At 38.3% G+C, this 23,599-nt stretch overlaps 1 protein-coding gene and 1 long non-coding RNA gene across 3 annotated transcripts; one reads left to right on the top strand and one right to left on the bottom strand.

Moving 5' to 3' along the window:
* The first annotated feature begins 14,337 nt into the window (after positions 1-14,337).
* LOC121974939 (CDPK-related protein kinase-like) lies at positions 14,338-18,563 on the top strand. Of its 2 annotated transcripts, XM_042526233.1 has the most exons (7): positions 14,338-14,409; positions 14,545-14,679; positions 15,462-15,546; positions 16,321-16,362; positions 16,463-16,571; positions 16,730-16,808; positions 18,511-18,546. In XM_042526233.1, exons 3-7 carry the CDS (start codon positions 15,518-15,520, stop codon positions 18,537-18,539), a joined length of 288 nt encoding a protein of 95 aa, XP_042382167.1. In that variant the 5' UTR covers positions 14,338-14,409; positions 14,545-14,679; positions 15,462-15,517; the 3' UTR covers positions 18,540-18,546. The 2 variants fall into 2 exon arrangements, with proteins under 2 accessions (XP_042382167.1, XP_042382165.1); XM_042526231.1 differs by lacking the exons at positions 14,338-14,409; positions 14,545-14,679 and having other exon boundaries at positions 14,916-15,546; positions 18,511-18,563.
* On the bottom strand, positions 17,316-18,089 carry LOC121974940. Its single transcript, XR_006110155.1, has 2 exons — positions 17,759-18,089; positions 17,316-17,362 (listed from the first exon to the last, which is right to left on the bottom strand). It is a non-coding gene; the product is annotated as an uncharacterized LOC121974940 (long non-coding RNA).
* Positions 18,564-23,599: the final 5,036 nt, after the last annotated feature.

Genomic DNA, 23,599 nt, shown 5'->3' with positions numbered 1-23,599 from the left:
TAGGTTGATAATGTCCCCAAGATGAGCTCATAAGGATTGTCATGTTAAACCCTGCAGGTGGACTTAGTCCGACATGACGATAAGGTTGAGTGGTACTATTCTTGGATTAAGATATTAATTAAATGAGTTGTCAGTAATTCACTTAATTAGTGGACATTCGACATCTTAAACACAAGGAGACTAACACACTCATAATAAGAAGGAGCCCAAAAATGTAATTTGGGATTGGTGCGGTAGTTCAATAATAGTTCTCTAATGGAATGAATTATTATTGATAAAATTAAGTTGTGTGTTCGGGGCGAACACGGGATGCTTAATTTTATCGGGAGACCAAAACCAATTCCTCCTCTCGGTCCCTATCGTAGCCTCTTATTTATAGAGTACTATACCCACCTTCGTACCCATGATGTAGGGGCCGACCAAGCTATCTTATGGTTCAAGCTAGGGCCGACCAAGCCTTGGTTCATGGGTGGCCGACCCTAGCTTGAACCCAAGCTTAGGTGGCCGGCCCCCATTAAATTAAAAGGAATTTTAATTTTAAATATTTCTTATGTGAAAGATATAATTTGTTGGAGAGATTAAAAATTAAAATATCTCTTTTAAAAGGATATACAAAAGATTAAAGAAAGAGATTAGATCTTTTTCCTTATTTGTAGATTGGAAAGATATTTTATTTTTATTCTTTATAAATTATTCACATGTAGAAAAATTAAAATTATAGAAATTTCTTTTTATCAACCATGAAGGGATTTTAAAGGGAAATTTTATTTTTTAAAATTTCCGAAGACAAATAAGGAATTTTAATTGTTGATTGAAATTGCCTTGTTTACTCCTATTGTGGTGGCCGGCCATGATGAAATTGATTAGGAAATTTTATTTAATTTTTCTTAATTAATTGTTGTCAAGGAAAGTTAAGGAAATTTTATTGTAATTAAATTTCCTTATTTACCAAAGCTAAGGAATATAAAAGAGGGGGTTGGGGTGCCTTCATGAGACACAACTTCTATTATTCTCTCCCTCTTTTTCCTTGGTGTTGTGGCTGACCATCCTCTCTCCCTCTCTTCCTCTTTGTGGTGGCTGAAACTCTTCCATTGCTTGGAGCTTTTGTGGTGGTCGGATACTACTTGGAGAAGAAGAAGAAGAAGGAGAGAAAGCTTGCATCCCTTGGAGCTTAGTTGGTGGAAAAAGTTCTTCATCCTTGGATTTTGGTGCTTGGCCGAAACTTGAAGGAAGAAGAAGAAGGTGCTAGGTGGTCATCATCTTGGAAGATCGTTGCCCACACAACGTCCGAGGTTAGAAGAGGAATACGGTAGAAGATCAAGAGGTTTTTCTAAAAAGGTATAACTAGTATTTTTTCTTTCCGCATCATACTAGTTATTTTTGAAAATAATACCAAATACAAGAGGCATGCGATTCTAGTATTTTGAATTTATTTTTGATGTTGTGTTTTTTTGTTTTTCTTTATCCTTGTGATTTGATTGTTCTTTTCGGTTGACCTAAAGTTATTTAAGGAAATTAAATATTAGTTTTCCTTAAAAGGCTTTGTCTAGTCGGTGGTGGTTGTTCCCATATCCAAGAAGGCCATGTGCCTCGCCACGTCAGTACTGGAAGCCAATTTTGGAAACTAATATTTAATGAAATTAATAACCTAGGTGATTTGGATCGAACGTGTTAAGTTTCGCAAGAGATCCAAGTCTAAACCTAAAAGAACAAATAGATTAAACTTTGGATCAAACGTGTTAAGTTCCGCAGGCGATCCAAGTTTAATTTAAAAGAACACATGGTAGCTAGGAAAAGGTTCAGACCTTTGTACAAAATTTTTGTACAGTAGAACCATTAGGTTTTTCGAGTAGCAACCAACACTCATAAGGATTGTCATATAAACCCTGCAGGTAGACTTAGTCTGACATGACGATAAGGTTGAGTGGTACTATTCTTGGAGTTAGATATTAATTAAGTGAGTTGTCAGTAACTCATTTAATTAGTGGGCATTCAATATCTTAAACACAGGGAGACTAACACACTCATGATAAGAAGGAGCCCATATAGTAATATGGGATTGGTGCGGTAGTGCAATAATAACTCTTTAGTGGAATGAGATATTATTGATAAACTCGAGTTGGGTGTTCGAGACAAACATGGGAAGCTCAAGTTCATCGGGAGACCAAAACCAATTCCGCCTCTTGGTCCCTGTCGTAGCCTCTTATTTATAAAGTCTTATATCCACCTAAACCCAACTTTTTACCCACCTTAAGATGGCCGGCCAAGCCTAGCTTGGAGCCCAAGCTAGGGCCGGCCAAACCAAGGTTACATGGGATCAAGTGGTGGTCGGCCCTAGCTTGGAACCCAAGCTTAGGTGGTCGGCCACAATAAAAATAAAAGGGAGTTTATTTTAAAATCTTTCCTTATATGGAAGTCATGATTTTAAAAGAGAGTTTTAAATTAAATCTTTCCTTTTATAGTTTCTACAAAGGATTAAAAGAAAGGTTTGATATCTTTCCTTATTTGTAGTTAAAAGGAAGATTTTAATTTTTGAGAAAACTTTCCTTTTTGTAATCATCCACATGTTTTAAAAAAGAGATTTTAATCTATAAAAGTTTCCTTTTATAACCAACCATGAAGAGAATTTTAAAAGAGAAATTTTTATTTTTAAAATTTTCGGAAACAAAGTAGGAAGTTATAATTTTGTGTTTAAAACTTTCCTTATTTGGAGGACTTGTAGGGGTCGGGTCAGCCACAAGATGGGTTAAGAGAAAATTTTAATTAAATTTTCCATATTAACCATTGTCAAGGAAAATAAGGAAGTTTTAATTATGTTTAAAACTTTCCTTATTTGCCAAGACCAAGGAATATAAAAGAGAGGGTAGAGGTGCCCCACCTAACAACACATCTATTATTTCCTCTCCTCTCTTCCTTGGTGTGGCCGACCCTCTTCCATTGCTCTTCCTCTTCTCTTCTTCTTTGGTGGCCGACGACATCTAGTCTCTAGGAGATTTTTGGTGGCCATATTTTGCTTGGAGAAGAAGGAGAGATAGGAGGCATTGTTTCTTAGCGACCCTTGGAGCTTGGTTGGTGGCCAAAGTTCTTCATCTCTAGGAGATTGTTGGTGGCCAAAACTTGCAAGGAGAAGGAGGCTTGGGTGGATTCTCATCTCGGTAGATCATCACCCACATGACGTCCGAAATAAGAAGAGGAATACGACAGAAGATCATGAGGTCTATAATCTACAAAAGGTATAATTAGTTTTGTTTCCACATCATAACTAGTTCATCTTTTGTATGGTTTTTGAAATACCAAATACAAGAGGCTAATGATTCTAGGTTTCAGATTTATGATTCGATCTTATGTTTCTTTTGTTTTTCGATCTTGTGATTCAATTGTTCTTAGTGGTTAAACCTAGGGTTACTATAAGGAGATTAAATATTGAATTTCATTGAAAGACTTTGTCTAGAAAGTGGTGGATGATCCCATACCCAAGAAGGCCTAGTGTCTCGCCATGTTTAACCTGGAAGACGATCTCTAAACTAAATATTTAATCAAATTTGTAACATGGGTGAATTTGGATTAATAATGTTAAGCATCGTTTACGATCCAAGTCTAAACCTCTAAGAACAGATAAGTTGAATTTGGAATCAATAATGTTAAGTTCTGTTTGCGATTCCAAATTTAATTTCTAAAGAACACAATAGGTTGTTAGGAATGTTTCGGGACTTGTACAAAATTTTTGTACAGGGGAACCAGTACGATATTCCGAGTAGCAACCAACAATTGGTATCAGAGCTAGGGTTTGCCTCTGTGTGTTTGGTTTTTAGTTTAAATTATGCGCATGTCATACATATTTTAGGTAGGATAATAGTAGGATGTGCAAATAGATTTAACTCTGTAGTTGCAGGCATCCTAGATCCAACTATTATGGCCCTAATGTGATTGTGTGTGATTGGACCCTCGGACATGTCGAGGGCATTTTTGTGTGTGCATGATTGTATGTATTAAATACAGCAGGAGCTGTATTAGTTTTAGGATTTTACATTATTGTTCGATCTAGACGCTATGTACATTCCTTTGTGGAATATAGGATCGATATATGTAAAATTCTATTTTTGTCGTGGATCGTATCCTTGCAAGGCGTGGTAGTATTTGTGGACCATAGGTGCAGCGGAAAAAGAAGCAAGATAGATACGGTGATTAGACCCGATTACAGTGGCTAAAGATAGCAGCAGCTAGGGTTGGCAGCACACGGAGGATAGTGATGGAAGAGGCCATAATAGTTGGAAAATTGGTTTTCCATATTTATTGCTTTTATTTGCTGTGATGTGTGTATGTGCATGACAAAATTCTCATCTTAAATAACTAAGTGGGAGAGGGATTAGTAAATAAATTCCACGGTCTCCATTACTAGTTTGAAAGTGATGCAAATAAACTTGCGTGTTGACTATGAGTGCCTTTCTCCACAATGGATGAGTTTGTTTGCAGATCGTTAGATCAAACTTCCTTTATGGATGGTTATAGGAAATTATTTAGGAGCATGTGATCTTCTCCAACTGAAGGGGCACAATCCTATTTAATGGACTAAGTATCAAGTAATGGTATACACTTAGGCGCATTTAATAGTATCCTCCCCAACAGAGTCACTGCTATTATTTGTGTGACCAAAGAAAAACCAACTATTAATTTTATTTGTCATAAAGTTAGGATGACAAGATAATAAAATTAATGGGTAAAACCTCCTCTTACAAATGTTTGAATTTGTATACGTCCACACTAACGTGGCATGCAAAATTCACGGTGTTTTGAGGTGTTGGTAAATTTAAATAATATTGTTTGAGGAATCAATATTATTCTAAATTTAGAGTCTTAACCAAAACTTATTTTGTGATTCTTAGGATGACTTTCAACCCACTGGCTATTATTCTGAAAGAGAACAAACTTACTGGTCCCAACTACATAGATTGGAAAAGAAACCTGGACATTGTCCTAACTGTTGAAGGCTATATGTTTGTACTGTTAGAGGTCTGCCCTAATGTGCCTAATAGTGATTCTAGTGAAGAGAAGATTGAGTATCAAAAGAAATGGGTAAAGGCAGATGAGATGGCGCGATGTTACATTTTGGCTTCAATGTCAAATGTGCTACAACATCAGCATCAGGACATGTCAACTGCCTATGACATGATGAGCAATCTCAAGGATCTCTTCAGACACCAAAATCGGCCTACTAGGCAAGAGGCAATGAGAAAATTAATGACAGCTACCATGTCAGAGGGGACACCCGTAAGGGATCATATCCTAAAGATGATGGCTTACTTGAACGAGATACAAATCCTTGGAGCTGAAATCGATGGGGAAACCCAAGTCGATATTATTTTCCAAATGCTACCCAAAAGTTTTGAGCAGTTCCGCCTAAACTACAATATGAATAAAAGGATTTATTCATTGGCAGAACTACTGACAGAACTTCAGACAGCAGAAGGGCTATTTCGTCATAATTCTCAAATTCACTTTGCTGAAAATATTTCTACTTCTAAGTCGAAAGGCAAGAAGAAGAAGAAACAGGTTGGCTCAACAAAGAAGGTGAATAGATCTCTAGGTACTAGACCTAAAACTGGAGTGAAGAAGCCAAATGACAAGTGCTTCATCTGCAAGCAGTCTGGACATTAGAAGGCGGACTGTCCTCGTAAGAGAGAGAACAATAAAGGTATATCATATTCTCTAGTAGTTGAAACATGTTTAGTGGTATTATCTACCAGCACCTGGTGTGTAGATACAAGAGCCACTGATCATGTCTGTAATACATTGCAGGGGTTCCAGGAAACACGATGACTATATGAGGGAGAGATAACCGTCTACATGAGCAATGCTACGAAAATGGCGGTTGTTGCAGTGGGAGACGTCTACTTATCATTCGATAGGAATAGAACTTTGGTTTTGAGAAATTGTCTTTATGTACCAACTTTTAGAAAGAATTTAATTTCAGTTTCTAAACTGTTTATGGATGGATATAGTGTTTCTTTTGATGACAAAGTGGTTGTCAAGAAAAATAGGGTAATTATCTATTCTTGTACATTAGTTGGAAATTTGTATACTCTAAATCCAAGAACTCCCATAAAGTAACAAATGAAAATTAATAACACATCTTCTAATTCTAATAAGAGAAAGGAACATTCGAAAATGAATCAAACATATCTTTGGCATCTAAGGCTTGATCATATTAACTTGAGTAGGATTCAAAGGCTAATAGTCGATGGACTCTTGGGTTCATTAGTGTTGGAAAACTTTCCAACTTGTGAATCTTGCTTGGAAGGTAAAATGACCAAGAGACCTTTTAATGTCAAGGGGTATAAAGCCAAAGATGTGTTGGAACTGGTTCATTCTGATTTGTGTGGTCCAATGTCTATCCAGACAAGAGGTGGTTTTGAATATTTGATCTCTTTTATAGATGACTATTCGAGATATGGGTACATTTACTTGATGCACCGCAAGTCTGAATGCTTTGATAGGTTCAAAGAGTACAAGGCTGATGTGGAGAAATGTCATGGTAAAAGTATCAAGACACTACAGTCTGATCGTGGTGGCGAATACCTCTTTGGAGAGTTTAGGAATTACTTATCAGAGGCCAGGATTCAATCCCAATTGTCTACACCTGGTACACCCCAACAGAATGGTGTGGCAGAACGAAGAAATAAGACTCTTATGGAAATGTTTAGATCGATGATGAGTTATTTAGAATTACCAAATACGTTTTAGGGATATGCTCTGGAAACAGCAGTGTACATTCTGAATATGGTACCTTCTAAATCAGTATCCTTTGCTCCCATAGAATTGTGGAATGGACATAAACCTAGTCTGAAACACATTCGGATATGGGGTAGTCTAACACATGTGCTGAAGGGAGACACTGACAAGTTGGAATCACATACAGAAGTTTGTCTATTTGTGGGATATCCTAAAGGAACAAAAGGTGGTTTTTTTAATAATCCTAAAAATCAGAAGATCATTGTTAGCACCAATGCTCGATTTTTAGAGAAAGATTATGTAATGAACCATAAGCCCATGAGTGAAATTGTTCTATAAGAAATGAGAGAGGGCATGCCTACTTTAGTACCAACAGTGCAAGATGAAATATCATAAGAAACTGTAACATGTATCACAAATGATACACAACAATAGACAGTACCTCATCGTAGTGGGAGGGTTGTTAGGCAACCTGAAACATTCATATTTTTGGGAGAGTTGTCGGACTTGATCCTAGGTAAACATGAACCTGATCCCTGAACATATGACGAAGCACTCCAAGATAAAGATGTAACATCTTGGCAAAGAGCAATGAATTCAGAAATAGAATCTATGTATTCTAACAAAGTCTGGGAGCTAGTAGAACCATCAAATAGTGTAAAATCTATTAGATGTAAATGAATCTACAAAAGGAAAAGAGGGACAGACGGGAAGGTGGAAACCTTCAAAGTAAGGCTTATTGCGAAAGGGTATACTCAGAAAGAAGGAATCGATTATGAGGAAACCTTTTCGCCAGTAGCTATGCTTAAGTCTATCCGGATACTCTTATCTATTGCTGCTCATATGGATTATGAGGTGTGGAAAATGGATGTCAAGACAGCTTTCCTTAATGGAAGTCTTGAAGAAAATATCCATATGAAGCAACCAGAGGGGTTTATTGCAAAGGGCAAAGAGCATCTAGTATGTAAGCTCAATTAGTCTATTTATGGACCGAAGCAAGCTTCAAGGTCTTGGAACATCCGGTTTAATGAAGTAATCTAGTCGTATGGATTTATTCAGTGTCCGGATGAGTCTTGCGTATACAAGAAGTGTGATGGAAACGTGGTGGTATTTCTTGTAGTATACGTAGATGACATTTTGTTAGTTGGAAACAATATCAAAGTATTATCGGAAGTAAGGGTATGATTATCCAAGCAATTCGATATGAAGGACTTGGGAGAATGTGCACATATTTTCAGGATCAAAGTAATAAGGAATCGCAAGAAAAGAATGTTGTGCTTATCCCAAGCTTCATATATTGATACAATCCTAGCTCGTTTTAGCATGCAAGACTCCAAGAAAGGTTTTCTACCCTTCAGGCATGGAGTATCTTTATCTAAAGAAATATCTCCGAAGACATCAAAAGAGATAGAAGAGATGAAGGCAGTTCTTTATGCTTCAGCTGTAGGAAGCATAATGTATGCTATGTTGTGCACGAGACCGGATATCTGTTTTGCCGTGGGCATGGTTAGCAGATATCAAAGTAATCTAGGGCAGGGACATTGGTCTGCCGTAAAGCATATATTAAAGTACCTGAGAAGGACTAGAGATTATATGCTGGTATACCAAGCAGATGATCTGCTCCCTGTGGGTTACACGGATTCTGACTTCCAATCATATAGGGACAATAGTAAGTCTACATCAGGCTATGTGTTTACTTTAGGAGGTGGAGCTATAGCATGGAGGAGTGTTAAGCAGAAATGCGTTTCAGACTCAACCATGGAAACTGAGTATGTGGCAGCCTCTGAGGCAGCCAAAGAAGATGTATGGCTTAGGAACTTCCTAATGGACTTAGATGTGATTCCTGGTTTGCCCAAAATCATCACAATTTATTGTGATAATAGCGGTACAGTAGCAAACTCGAAGGAACCATGAACCCATAAGGCGAGTAAACACATAGAGCGCAAGTACCACCTGATACGAGACATCGTATAGCGAGGAGAAGTTGTTGTCGCCAAGATTGCATCAACAGATAACTTGGCAGATCCTTTCACTAAGGTCCTTCCGGCGAAAGCTTTTGATTGGCATGTTGAAGGAATGAGAATTAGATGTATGGCAGTGTTTATGACAGCATAGTCTTTTAGTATAAGTGGGAGATTGTTAGAGTGTATACTAAAAGTCTAGCTTTTTATAAGCATTTATTTTGAAATAAAGAATCACATTGGTCAAATGTCTACATTTATATGCTAAGTATAGTTGTTCAATTAATTTATAATGTAGATAACATAGTGTGTGGTTTCACACACAGAAGATCATGTTATGAGTTCCTTATAAGTTATAAATAGTAGCTCACAACTAAGATGGATAGGAACAAACCATTGAAATAGTCATAGTGTAATTTGGTATTAGTTTATCTTGACTATAAAATTACACTAGTACACTCTGAGTCTATTGAGCAGGACCATTTGAGGTAGCTTCTTTTTATACTAACTATATAAAAGAATAATACCTCTGTTATTATGGAAGTGTGTACTCTTAATCATGATTTAATAACAAGCACATATACTTAATACTTATTTCTTTAATTTATCAAAGGGTGCGATTTAGCTCGTTAAATCAATAGGCCCGATAAGTTGGGAAATGATATTATTTATATGGTGAGTTGTTGATTATAGAATGAAACTGTGTCCTAGTAATCTAGGTTGATGATGCCCCCTTGAGGAGCTCATAAGGATTGTCATATAAATCCTGTAGGTGAACTTAGTCCGACATGACAATAAGGTTGAGTGGTACTACTCTTGGAGCTAGATATTAATTAATTGAGTTGTCAGTAACTCATTTAATTAGTGAGCATTCAATATCTTAAACACAGAGAGACTAACACACTCATGATAAGAATGGACCCATATAGTAATATGGGATTGGTGCGGTAGTGCAATAATAACTTTTTAGTGGAATGAGATATTATTGATGAACTCGAGTTGGGTGTTCGGGGCGAACACGGGAAGCTCAAGTTCAATGGGAGACCAAAACAAATTCCTCCTCTCGGGCCTTGTCGTAGCCTCTTATTTATAAAGTCTTATATCCACCTAAACCCAACTTCTTATCCACCTTAAGGTGGCCGGCCAAGCCTAGCTTGAAGCCCAAGCTAGGGTCAGCCAAACCAAGGTTAGATGGGATCAAGTGGTGGCCGGCCCTAGCTTGGAACCCAAGCTTAGGTGGCCGGCCACAATAAAAATAAAAGGGGTTATTTTAAAATCTTTCCTTATGTGTAAGCCATGATTTTAAAAAGAGAGTTTTAAATTAAATCTTTCCTTTTTTAGTTTCTACAAAGGATTAAGAGAAAGGTTAGATATCTTTCCTTATTTGTAGTTAAAAGGAAGATTTTAATTTTTGAGAAAACTTTCCTTTTTGTAATCATCCACATGTTTTAAAAAAGATATTTTAATTTATAAAAGTTTCTTTTTATAACCAACCATGAAGGGAATTTTAAAAGAGAAGTTTTTATTTTAAAAATTTTCGGAAACAAATTAGAAAATTTTAATTTTGTGTTTAAAACTTTCCTTATTTGGAGGACTTGTAGGGGCCGGCCACAAGATGGGTTAAGAGGAAATTTTAATTAAATTTTCCTTATTAGCCATTGTCAAGGAAAATAAGGAAGTTTTAATTATGTTTAAAATTTTCCTTATTTGCCAAGACCAAGGAATATAAAAGAGAGGGTAGAGGTGCCTCACCTAACAGCACATCTATTATTTCCTCTCCTCTCTTCCTTGCTGTGGCCGACCCTCTTCCATTGCTCTTCCTCTTCTCTTCTTCTTTGGTGGCCGGTGACATCTAGTCTCTAGGAGATTTTTGGTGGCCGGATTTTGCTTGGAGAAGAAGGAGAGATAGGAGGCATTGTTTCTTAGTGTCCCTTGGAGCTTGGTTGGTGGCCGAAGTTCTTCATCTCTAGGAGATTGTTGGTGGCCGAAATTTTCAAGGAGTAGAAGGAGGCTTGGGTGTATTCTAATCTCGGTAGATCGTCGCCCACATGACATCCAAGATAAGAAGAGGAATACGACAGAATATCGTGAAGTCTATAAGCTACAAAAGGTATAACTAGTTTTGTTTCCATATCATAACTAGTTCATCTTTTGTATGGATTTTGAAATACCAAACACAAGAGGCTAATGATTCTAGGTTTCTGATTTATGATTCGATTTTGTGTTTCTTTTGTTTTTCGATCTTGTGATTCGATTGTTCTTAGTGGTTAAACCTAGGTTTACTATAAGGAGATTAAATATTGAATTTCATTGAATGGCTTTGTCTAGGAAGTGGTGGATGATCTCATACCCAAGAAGGCCTAGTGCCTCGCCATGTTTAACCTGGAAGCCGATCTCTGAAATAAATATTTAATCAAATTTGTAACAAGGGTGGATTTGGATTAATAATGTTAAGCATCGTTTGCGATTCAAGTCTAAACCTCTAAGAACAGATAAGTTGAATTTGGAATCAATAATGTTAAGTTCTGTTTGCGATTCCAAATTTAATTTCTAAATAATACAATAGGTTGTTAGGAATGGTTCGGGACTTGTAAAAAAAATTTATACAGGGGAGCCAGTACGATATTTCGAGTAGCAACCAACACTAAGATGAGACCCAGAAGAGGCATCTGCAAGAAGAAGTTCTCTGGGAAGTGTTTCAACTATGACAAAGTAGGTCACAAATCTTCGAAGTGCAGGAAGCTGAAGAAGAAGCAGGAGGCCAACCTGAACGAGGGACTAGAAATAGACGACCTCTATGTAGTGGTCTCAGAACTACACCTGGTCGGTTCAAACTCGCGGCAATGGTGGATCGATATTAGAGCCACTATACATGTGTGCTGCAATAAGGAGCTACTTCACAACTTTGAAGAAGTCATTGGAGATATACTGTTCATTGAGAATTCAACAACCTCGAACATCATGGGCCATGGAAAGGTGGTGTTGAAGATGACCTCGGCCAAGGACCTTACTCTGAACAATGTGTTATATGTTCCAGAGATTCGAAAGAATCTATTGTCCAGATCACTGTTAAGCAAGAATGACTTTTGTATTATTTTTGAGTTGCACAGAGTTGTATTGTCCAAGAATGGAATGTTTGTAGGAATAGGCTATGTATCTGATGGGATATTCAAGCTCAATGTAATGACCATTAGGCCCAAGATAAATAAAATTGAAAGCTCTTCCACTTATATGCTTTAGTCTTCGTGTTTGTGGCATGGTAGACTAGGACATGTTAACTATGATGTGTTGCATAGATTAATAAATATGCAAAGCATACCTACATTCCACCTTGACCCAAACACAAGTGTTAGATTTGTGTTGAAGCAAAAATGACAAGGTCATCCTTTCAACATATTGAAAGAAGTAACAAACCACCTGACCTAATCCTCACTGACGTGTGCGACCTAAAAGGTAAGCCAACACGTGGTGGTAATAAATACTTCATTACTTTTGTAGATGATAACACAAAATACTGTTATATGTATCTTCTCAAAAGTAAGGATGAAGCTATAGAGAAATTTGCTCTATATAAGAATGAGGTTGAAAACCAGCTTAATAGAAAGATTAAGGTGGTTCGAAGTGACCGAGACGGTGAATATGTATCACCGTTTGCTGAGTTATGTGTTGAACATGGGATCAGACACGAAACAACAGCTCCTTATACTCTTAAGCAAAATGGAGTTGCTGAGCGAAAGAATCTAACTCTAAAGGAGATGAAGAATGCTCTTCTATTGAGCTCTAGATTACCAGAGTCCATGTGGTGGGAAGCTGTGTTAACAGCTAATTACCTTTTAAATAATGTGCCCCGGAAGAAAATAGATAAGAGCCTTTATGAGTTGTAGAATGGAAGACAACCGTCCTACTAATATTTATGAATGCGGGGATGATTTGCCAAAGTGTTGGTGCATTATCCGAAAAGGATTAATATAGGACCAAAGATTGTTGATTGCATATTTATTAGATATGCACATAACAGTACTGTGTATCGATTCTGTGTGTATGAGTCACACATACCGGAGATACACAAGAACTCGATAATAGAATCGAGAAATGCCTCGTTCTTCAAGCATTTGTTTTCGTATAAGATCCGTGAGGATGCTAGCTCCTCAAAACGGGCAAATAAAACACAAGGCGAAGAAGATAATGATGAACCAGTTGAGGTTGAGCTTAGACGTAGTAAAAGAGATTGGGTAGAAAAATCCTACGGATCAGATTTTATAACTTTTATGTTGGAAAGTGAGCCCCGAACACTACAAGAAAAACCCTCATAGACATCGGTGGAACAACATCGGTTTTAAGCAAAAACCGATGTCTTTGAGTATTTTATACCGGTTTTTCTAAAAACCGGTGTCTATAAGCACAGATTTTCGCTCATAGACATCGGTTTTTTAAGCTGATGTATATGAGCGCCTTTTTTTTGTTAATAGACACCGATTTTAACAGCGGTTTTTAAAACCCGGTGTCTATGATAAAATAAAATAATTTAATTTTCCCACCAATACTTAAGCCAAATTTGTAACACTTCAATATTTCCTCCAAACCTAAACCTATATCGCGCCGTCCACCATCTCTCTCAGCCTCATCTCCCTCTTCCCCTTCCTAGATCGACGCACAATGCCCTTGCTTCTTCAGCCAACCACACCGCATCTCCTCCATCTCCTCCTTTGGGTAAGAAGAGGCTGCCTGTGTGGATTGGAGTCATTGCCGAGTCGCTAGAAGTGGCCCTCCTCCACTCTTACTCGATCCCATATCTGGTAGCCTCGATTCCTCATCTCCTTCTTTGATTTGATCCCTCCTTGTCGATCCTCATGTGGCCAGGACTGATCGAAGCTCCTTGCTCGTTGATTTTGTTGCTCATGGTAGGATTCGGTGCTGCCTCCGGGTGTGTTATCGACTAATCGGTCGACATGGTAAGGCGGAAGACGCAGATGAGGAGGATAGAGAAACTGGCCAGCCGGCAGATGACCTTTTCTGAGCACCGGAGAGGCCTTCTGAAGAAGGCCTTTGAGCTCTCCATGCTAGATTAAAAAGGGGTGTTGTGTCCTGGGAACCCTAAAGATGCTCCCGCTATGGGTTTAGGAAATGCATGATAAATATACCCAATTATTTACCCGGTCTTCCAACTTCCAATCCCGAAGCCATGGCTTCCTCCTCCAAAGCCCTAGGCGAGCTCCTCCGCTCGCCGAAGCGTCTCCGCCCGATCTCCCTCTCCCCGGAATCCATGACCCTCAAATCCCCCCTCTCCACCCTCCACGCCCCTCCTCTCGCCGCCGGTGAACACCCCTCCGCACTCACGTCGGAGCAGGCGAAGAGGGCGAAGAGGGTCTACGCCGGCCGATCCCTTTCCCGATGGAAGCGGAACCTCAGTATCTGTTCCGAAAGGATCGCGACAAGGAAAGGTACTCATTCCGATCCCTATGTGAAGCTGGGAGAGCTCTTGGTCGAGGAGACATGGCTGGAGGCTCTCCCCGGCCAGCTTCAGAAACCCTACGCGCAGAACCTGTGCAGGTTTGTGGAGATCGAGATGCGCGGCAGTGTCCCTATCTACCCTCCGCCCCACCTAAGAGCTTATGCTGCTTGTTCGGTTTGGCGGTGTTCAGGATGATTGCTTATGCTGCTTGTTTAGAAGGGTCTGATCCAGTTCGGCTCTTTGACAAGAGAGTGAACACGAAAAGAGGTATAACTTGCACAGTAGTTTACATCGTTGAAATCGGACAAAGATTGATTTATTTGTTGGGGTTGCTTATCGCTGGCTATTAATTGCTTTATAGATTGATTATGTATATATATTTTTTTGGTTTTGCACACTCAGAGCCTGGTTATGTTTTCGACAAGGTCGTCCTGCTGCAATACAATCACATGAGCTTTGGCGGGGCTCCTGTTGAGGTAGAGACAGAAGAAGAGGCAGAAGAGTTGATGCTACAAAATGATAAGGATTCTGCAAACGGTAATCAGCTCAATAGGTTTTAGAATATATAAACATTTTTGGTTGGCGTCTGTTTAAGCTAATAAAACCATTTGGTTGTTGCATACTTGCATTGATGCTTGAATTGTAGGTCGTGGTCATCATTTTCATAGTTATTTCACTAGGTTGATCATTGTGAAAACACTATGGCTTGTGATCTACGCCTTCGGTAAGTTGAAGATAAAATGTAAATGTGAGTTTGTTACTAGAGATGAGAGATTTTTTGTGTCTCCAATTCCACCTGATGACTATGACATTCACATGGTGCTGATATGTGGATGATAGAAATTCTTCTCAATAGTGGGTTACTGTAAGAAAATTATCAGTTATTTTCATTTGTTGACATCATGCTGCCAGGAAATTGTTCATGTTCCCTAGCCAAAACTTGAATGTAATTTATATACTCAAACTTCGGGACTACTGATCTGCCTTGTGAAGCTTTTGGTTCTACCTTATATATGGTACCAAGGTTAATCTCTTCTAATCAATATTGCTAGAAAAAAATAGCCATTTCTTCTCTTTCCTGAAATGCACTATTTTTTACTTTTAAGAATAGAACTGACATGGAAAAGTGTGTTTCTGCATCTATTATAACATGGGTTGAGATAGAAGCATACTGAAACTTCTGTAAGGGTGCAAGCATGTGTAATCACTACACACAGAGTTGGGAGAAATAATGATTATGTTTTTCCACATCATTTATTGTCCATCTTTTTGACTGTTTATTGTGCAGTTATGTAAGTTAATGCCTGTTAAGGTCTTAGGTGAAAGTTATCAAAGTTCATGCTATCTTTTCCAGCTCTTCATTTGACTTCCTTTGATGAAGTCAAGGCAGTCATTATTGGACAGGTAGACTCCTTAACCTGAATCATTTTGTTATGCCTCATTGTATGTCCTGTTCTTTGAGTTTCTTGTTTCTTACGCATGCTACAACTTTGACATTTTGTGCCTCCTGATTCCCATTTATTAACTAGATGAATATCAAGTTTATTCATATTGTCATAGTGTATTGATCTAGTAGCAGTGGCTTGTAGAATGATGTTGGTCATTTTATCTGAGGCCTCCATTATTTGGTTCCATGTAGAAAATCGAAAAGAACATGATTTAAATTTTGGTTTCTATGTCTTGCTTTGGTTTGATGAGTTTGATAGTTTAATTATATTTGGTTCTTGTTTTTTTTTTGAAAAAAAATTTTAACCAAAAATGCCAAAATATAATTTGTAATATATTTTCAAGTAAATCCTCAAAGCCTTTTTCCAACCATAATAATCTTGTCAAATTTTATGATGCATGTGAGGATGCACTTAACATCTACGTAGTCATGGAGTATGTCTTAATTAACTCTAGTTAACTTAACAATGAGTAACAACGTTTCTACATATGATATTTGTTCCATGTCACAAGATAGAGTTGATATATCCAAAACTTTTTGCATGTTGTATCCTACTAATATGCCTCTTTGCTTTCCACTTTGTATCCTGCACTAAGGAAAAATGATAATACTTTTCCATACAAATTTTAAAATGAACACTTCTAAGATGATGGGCAGCAATTTTTTTTAAAAAAAATTATGTAGTACTTCTGTTAATTTGGAACTCAACAATATGTTTTTCTCTTTTCCAGATTATGTGAAGGTGGAGAATTATTAGAAAGAATTTTATCCAGGTAAAAAAGTGATTTTATTGGCCATAATTTATATCTATTTGATTATTTGAATTTGAAAATTAATAACTTTTGATTGTTTTTTTTCCCTTGTGTTCTCAAGAGGTGGAAGGTACTCAGAGGAGGATGCAAAAGCTATAGTTATTCAAATACTGAGTGTAATCGCCTTTTTTCATCTTCAAGGTGTTGTGCATCGTGATTTAAAGCCAGAGGTTTGTATCATAGAGAACTTTGATTCAATTTATGCAGACATGATATTACTTTAGATCTCTTATTTTACAGGAGCAACTTAGGGTATTCTACTGTTCATTTCTTTTTCAACATATATTTTTCAGCGCTGTTAATATTTCTTCCTTGTATTTAACAACAGAATTTTCTTTTCACCACTAGAGATGAAAATGCTCAGATGAAGTTGATTGATTTTGGCCTTTCCGATTTTGTTAAACCAGGTGAGCATTGTTTAGTGGCATGGTCTAGTTGATTGCTTTTTTGGTGATGTTAAACATGAAAACGTTATCCTATTTTGTTATGGATTCCTTTTGTTGTTTTCTCTGGTACCATTTGTTGTGAGTTTCCTTTGCCACTGAAGTATTTGAATTTGGGATCGTTTCCAAGGTTTTTCTGAAGTAAAATTATTGCTTAGGATCTCAGCGTCCTATCATAATCGATGTTTTTGAGTTTTGTGACCTTGTGCCCTATGATTACAGTAATTGACTAGTTTGCATCAAGAAAATTCCCTGCTCTTGATAAGAAAGAAGACCATTAAATAGCTTCCTGATTGTGAATACTTCATTACTTGTAAATTAACCAGATATACACTTTTCAGTTGATCTGTTACAGTAAAAGCCATTAATAGAAACTACTTAACCAGATATACACTTTTAGATCCCCATCTTCATGCACATGGCTAATTGTAACCCGCGAGGTCTTCTGACTTTGTGTTTTTCAGTTCAGGGTCTACTAGTTTACTTATCTCTTCTGGGTTTTGAAGATACTTTGTGGCCTGTATAACATAGAAGAACAATGAGCCGTGGATATATAGCATGAATCTACTAATATGAACCCAAAGGGCAAACAATGTTATGTCTTTTCCAACTAATGAATCTCCAAAGGGAAGATAATGTTGAAAGAAACTTGTGATTTGCAGCGAGGCTATGGTTTCCTCAGTTGGGATGTGATAAGGTAGCTAAATAGAGGTAATACAACCTTTAACTTACCCTGACTATTGTATGAACTGATTAGAGGGCTCGTTGAGAATTAAGCTTCTAAACTACATGGAACAAATGATTATCGGAAGTTTGTAGGAAATAAGAACAAATTTGGGTTTATGCCCTCAGTATCTGTTACAAGAAGCTGATGCTGTTTTTGAGTATCAAATATTTTCAAATATGCATCTTACCCAATTTATCAGACACCCTCTTTCCTTGCAATATGGAGGTCTTCCACTGATTATTTCCAGTAAAACTACTCCAAAAGCAAAGATGTTAGCTTGAATTTCCATTTCTTGTTGCTCTCGAGGAACATTATATTCTGGAAGAGAGACTCTGCTGAAGTAACCAGCACTTTTCTTAGATTCTGAGAAAATAATTTTCCAGCTCTCAAAATCAACCAACTGCAAAAGAAATGTAAGAGGGTTTTATAATCTTAATCCATTCCGCTAATACAAAGATGTGAAAAAACAGAAACCAAGTTAGCAGCAAAAATCACTGAAGGAATTATCTGGGAAAGATGAAAGCCGTAAAAAAAGCTCAGACTTGAGTCATGATTTGCTGCAATTCCACTTAATTAACACTTTCACTGCATATCAACCCACCTTGTGTTTGCCTGCTTCATTGATTGCGTGGTGATGGTGAATTTTATAGCTTTTGCTCCTTATTGTATTATGTCTATTAGCCATGTGTATACAAAGGGCACAGTTGCATTCTTGCTTATGAGATTTGGAAGATGGCATCAGAGGTAGTACAATAAATAGTATATCTCTTCATTTGCTTGTTAACTATGAACATTTTCTTTGTTCTTCTATGTTTCCTTCACTGTTATATTCGTTATCTTCCACAGCAGCCTTTAAAAACTCAGTATTTTATTTTATTTGATACATGCACACATTTGTTTTAGTTATTTGACATATGGTGGATTTATGTGTTTTTACAGTTTACAAATCTCAAGTACTCCAGAGTTGAAATTGATGAAGTGCGGTTCGAGTGGGTTGAATGCATGCTAGATTACATTTGAGACAGTTGTACCTTGATGTGTTAACAGAATGTTATACTTTGATTTTGATATCTATTAGCTAGCTTTTGATGTAAAAAGAATGTTTGGGTATTTTATGGATATTGTTGTAAGAAGATTATTTATATAATTTGTAAATATTTGTGTATTTTATGGATATTATTGAATGAAGAATATTTGTACAATTTGTGAATATTTGTGTATTTTTTTTTGTTATTGTCGGTTTTAAATTCAAATCTGTGCTGTTAAAAAAATATACATATTACATCGGTTTTCCACCGATGTAAAACCGATGTTATAAAGTAAAATTACATCGGTCATTTACCGCTGCCAAAACTGGTGTTATTAACATACAATATTACATCGGTTTTACACTGTTGATGAAACGGTGTCGTTAAGTGATACTACACCGGTTAATAACCGATTCGAAGATCGGTGTCGTTAAGTGATACTACACCGGTTTTAACCCGATGTCTAAAATGGCAGACTTTTAACATCGGCTTCATAGACATCGGTCGAAAATCAAATAGACACCGGTGGAAAACCGATGTCTATGAAGGTTTTTGTTGTAGTGGAAGCTACTCAGAAGCAGTAAGCTCTTCTTGTTGGTTGCTACTCAGAATATCGTACCGGTTCCCCTGTATAAAATTTTGTACAAGTCCTGAACCATTCCTAACAACCTATTGTGTTCTTTAGAAATTAAAATTGGAATCACAAACAGAACTTAACATTATTGATTCCAAATTTAACTTATCTGTTCTTAGAGGTTTAGACTTGGATCGCAAACGATGCTTAACATTATTGATCCAAATCCACCCATGTTACAAATTCAATTAAATATTTATTTCAGAGATTGGCTTCCAGGTTAAACATGGCGAGGCACTAAGCCTTCTTGGGTATGGGATCATCCACCACTTCCTAGACAAGCCTTTCAATGAAATTCAATATTTAATCTCCTTATAGTAACCCTAGGTTTAACCAATAAGAACAATTGAATCACAAGTTCGAAAAACAAAAGAAACACAAAATTGAAAACATAAATTCGATAACCTAGATTCATTAGCCTCTTGTGTTTGGTATTTCATGATCTAAACAAAAGGATGAACTAGTTATGATGCGGAAACTAATAACTAGTTATACCTTTTGTAGCTTATAGACCTCACGATCTTCTGCCGTATTCCTCTTCTTATCTCGGACGTTGTGTGGGCGACGATCTACCGAGATGAGAATCCACCCAAGCTTCATTCTTCTCCAAGCAAGTTTCGGCCAATCAACAAACTCCTTGAGATGAAGAACTTCAGCCACCAACCAAGCTCCAAGGGATGCTAAGAAACAAAACCTCCTATCTTTCCTTCTTCCTCTATTATGATCTAGCCACCACCAAGCTCCTTGAGATGAAGATGCCCCCGACCACACAAGGAAGAAGAATAGGAGAAGAGGAGGAAGAGAGGGCTGGCTGTTGGATCGAAAGCGCTAGAGGGGGGGGGGGGGGGAATAGCACTCGTGGCTTTCACTCGTTTCGGATTCGTAGAACTCGTTCAGAATAAAGTAGCGGAAGGATTAAAAGAAATAAGCACAAACACAAAAGACACTAGGAGTTACTTGGTTCGGAGCCTAGGGTGACTCCTACTCCAAGGCCCGCGATCGTTGATCGCTTACTGTGGGCAACAACTATATCGCGCAAAATGTTTACAAATATGTATTACAATAAGTGCAATAATAAAAATTTATACCGATGACAATAATCAGAATCTCGGAGCTTCGGGTCGTCGGGGACTTGCAACAGCACTTCAGGGCGTTTCTTATGCAACAGGATGTAGAAAGGTCGCTTGGAATTGAATACGTTGAGTGCTGCCTCGAGAGCTTCTTTTATACACTACTGGAGGCGCCTCCAAGACTGTCCAAGGTGCCTCCAGGCCTCCCGAGTCGCCCGTGTGGATCAGCACAGAATTGATCGCAACTTATCTGGTTGAAGGCGCCTCCAAGCCACTCCAAGGCGTCTCCAACCTCAGGTCCAAGGCGCCTCCATCTTCATCCAAGGTGCCTCCAGCACTGCTTCGCAGCCAGCTCCAGCTTTGCACCCGAGGCGCCTCCAAGCTCCATGGAGGCACCTCGGACACTGTTCATCCGAGGTATAACATGCTCCTTTGCTCCTGCAAAAAGTGTTAGTCTCAAACACATGCCCTGTAAAATAAAGTTAGCACATAATAGTCAAGGTAAATAAGATATTGACAGTCTCCCGACTGTTCAGGTCTGACTTCGAATTTCCTACCGGAAACCCTAGGTCGACCCGACGCCTACTATTCCCTCTACGGGGAACGCGTCCTCACCTACTCTACTCAGGAGATTTACCTTTTTCCAGTTCGGTCCTCCAGACCGACTGGACTTTTACTCAGCGTCCTAAGCTTCCGGTCTTCATGCTGGATGTCCGGTCCTCGACCCATCCAGACTTCTACCCGGTTCGCGACACCAGGATTTTAACATAGGGTTACCGCCCCCTAAGATTTTTGCCCGAAGCTCCGACCCGCCAAGACTTCTTGCATAAGATTACCACCCCCTATGACCTAGGGTTACCACCCCCTAGGGTTTTCCACTTGCCTAACCGCAGCTAGGACTTTCTTGAAACACTCAATCATACACATTAGATAACAATTAAGCTTAACTTTGAATCCCTTTGCCATTATCAAAACTAAGGTTCGATCGTCGGATGCTTCCCGCACCAACACTGGCCACCACCAAGGAAGAGAAGAAAGGAATACCAGATGATATGTTATGAGGTGAGACACTTCTACCTTCTTTTTTATATTCCTTGGTCTTGGTAAATAAGGAAAGTTTTATAAATAAAACTTCCTTATATTCCTTGGCAATGTTTAAGAAGGAAAATTTAATTAAAAATTTCCTTATAAACCCTTAATAGCCAGCCACCACCATCTCCTCCAAATAAGGAAAGTTTTAAACACAAAATTAAAACTTCCTAATTTGTTTCTGGAAATTTTTAAAATAAAAATTTCTATTTTAAAAATTCCCTTCATGGTTGGTTATAAAAGGAAACTTTTATAAATTAAAATCTCTCTTCTAAAACATGTGAATGATTACAAAAAGGAAAGTTTTATCAAAAATTAAAATCTTCTTTTAAACTAGAAATAAGGAAAGATATCAAACCCTTTCCTTAATTATTTGAAGAAAGCTATAAAGGAAAGATTTAATTTTAAACTCTCTTTTAAATCATGGCTTCCACATAAGGAAAGATTTTAAAAAATAAAATCCTTTTAATTTTATTGTGGCCGGTCACTAACTTGGCCTCCAAGTTAGGGCCGGCCACACTTCAACCCATCCAATGCTTTGTTTTGGCCGGCCCTTGCATGGGCTCCAAGCTTGGCTTGGCCGACCACCTTAGGATGGGTAAGAAGGTGGGTATAGGTGGGTATAAGACTTTATAAATAAGAGGCTATGACAGGAACCAAGAGGAGGAATTGGTTTGGTCTCCCGATGAACTTGAGCTTCCCGTGTTCACCCCGAAAATCCAACTTGAGTTCATCAATAATAACTCATACCACTAAAGAGTTATTATTGAACTACCGTACCAATCTCATATTACTATATGGGCTCCTTCTTATCATGAGTGTATTAGTCTCCCTGTTTTTAAGATATCGAATGTCCACCAATTAAATGAGTTACTGACAACTCACTTAATTAATATCTAGCTCCAAGAGTAGTACCACTCAACCTTATTATCATGTCGAACTAAGTGCACCTGCAGGGTTTACATGACAATCCTTATGAGCTCCTCTTGGAGATATTATCAACCTAGATTCCTAGGACACAGTTTCTGTAAAATATCGAAAAATAGAGAATAATAATAAGGGAATTTTCTGAAATTTTTGGAAATTTTTCGGGAATTTTTTGGAGCTCGTACGGACGAGTTAACGGGGATAAAAACGGGGTCCAGAAAAGCCTGTTTAGGCTACCCTATTTTAAAGAGGAAAAGTTTTATTTCTCCTTTTCTTTTATTCCTTTTTCTTTTCCTCTTATTCCCGTGCCCTAACCCATGCGACGCCGTCCACTTTCGCACGCGACAGTTCTACCTCTCCTCTGCCATTGTCTCGTCGCCGCAGAGATCTCAGTCTACCGTCGGCCTCTCCTTCTCTTCCTCTCCCGAGCGCCGGCCGCCAGCAAGTATCACGTGCCCTAGCTTTCCTCCGGCCTCCCCTGTGCTCTAGCGCCGACACTGATCCAGCACCCCCGCCGGTTGAGCCACTTTTCCGATCCATTCTTCATCGCGCCGCCACCGTCGAACCTCCTGATTCCCCTCTGCCTAGCGTTGGCAGCCGTTCTCTTCATCTCTGCCCAAGTGTCGTCGGCCATAGAACCCCAGCGCTGCCACCGCAGAGGAGTTGGCATGGCAGCCACCTAGGACCGGCCATCACCCTCTTCCCTTCCTCTCTGCCCTAGTCGTCTCCACACGATCGTCTGATTTCCTTTGTCTCTGCGTGCCACTGCCGGTCCATCGCCAGTGTTACCGTGCCATGGCAGTGATCCTCATGGTAAAGTAGGGACAAGAAGTTTATGGATTCAAGGATCTTGTTTGATTTAGGTTTGTTGGTTGATCTATGATTTCCATCGATTGATTTCCAGTAAGGTTTTGTTTTGATCAGTGAGGTGTGTTTGGGCTGTCAGGCAGAGACTAGAAGGTGGTTGCTTGATTAGTGACCTCCTGTTTGATTCGATTGATATCAGTGAGAAAAGATTTTAGCAAGATTCTATGTTGTGGGTTGCTCTTTGATCCAGCAGCACCTTGGATTCGACTGGACCTCCTTCAGGCAGTACATGTTTGGGTTGAGCTTGAGGTATGTGTTATGTATCAATTAGGGATAAATTTGGATTATTAGATGGTTGGTATGGTTGGTTAATTGTATTAGAACAAGTGGTAGATCATGTTTTACATTTAAGGTTTTAATTAGTTGTTTATGTGTAGTGGATTTAGGTTTCGATTTCTAAGCTAATGGATTGA

This window comes from Zingiber officinale, chromosome 4B (genome assembly GCF_018446385.1).
Source record: "Zingiber officinale cultivar Zhangliang chromosome 4B, Zo_v1.1, whole genome shotgun sequence".
In the NCBI taxonomy this organism is placed as follows: domain Eukaryota; kingdom Viridiplantae; phylum Streptophyta; class Magnoliopsida; order Zingiberales; family Zingiberaceae; genus Zingiber; species Zingiber officinale.
Note: the sequence above shows the minus strand (reverse complement) of the source record. Positions and strands in the feature narration are given on the sequence as shown.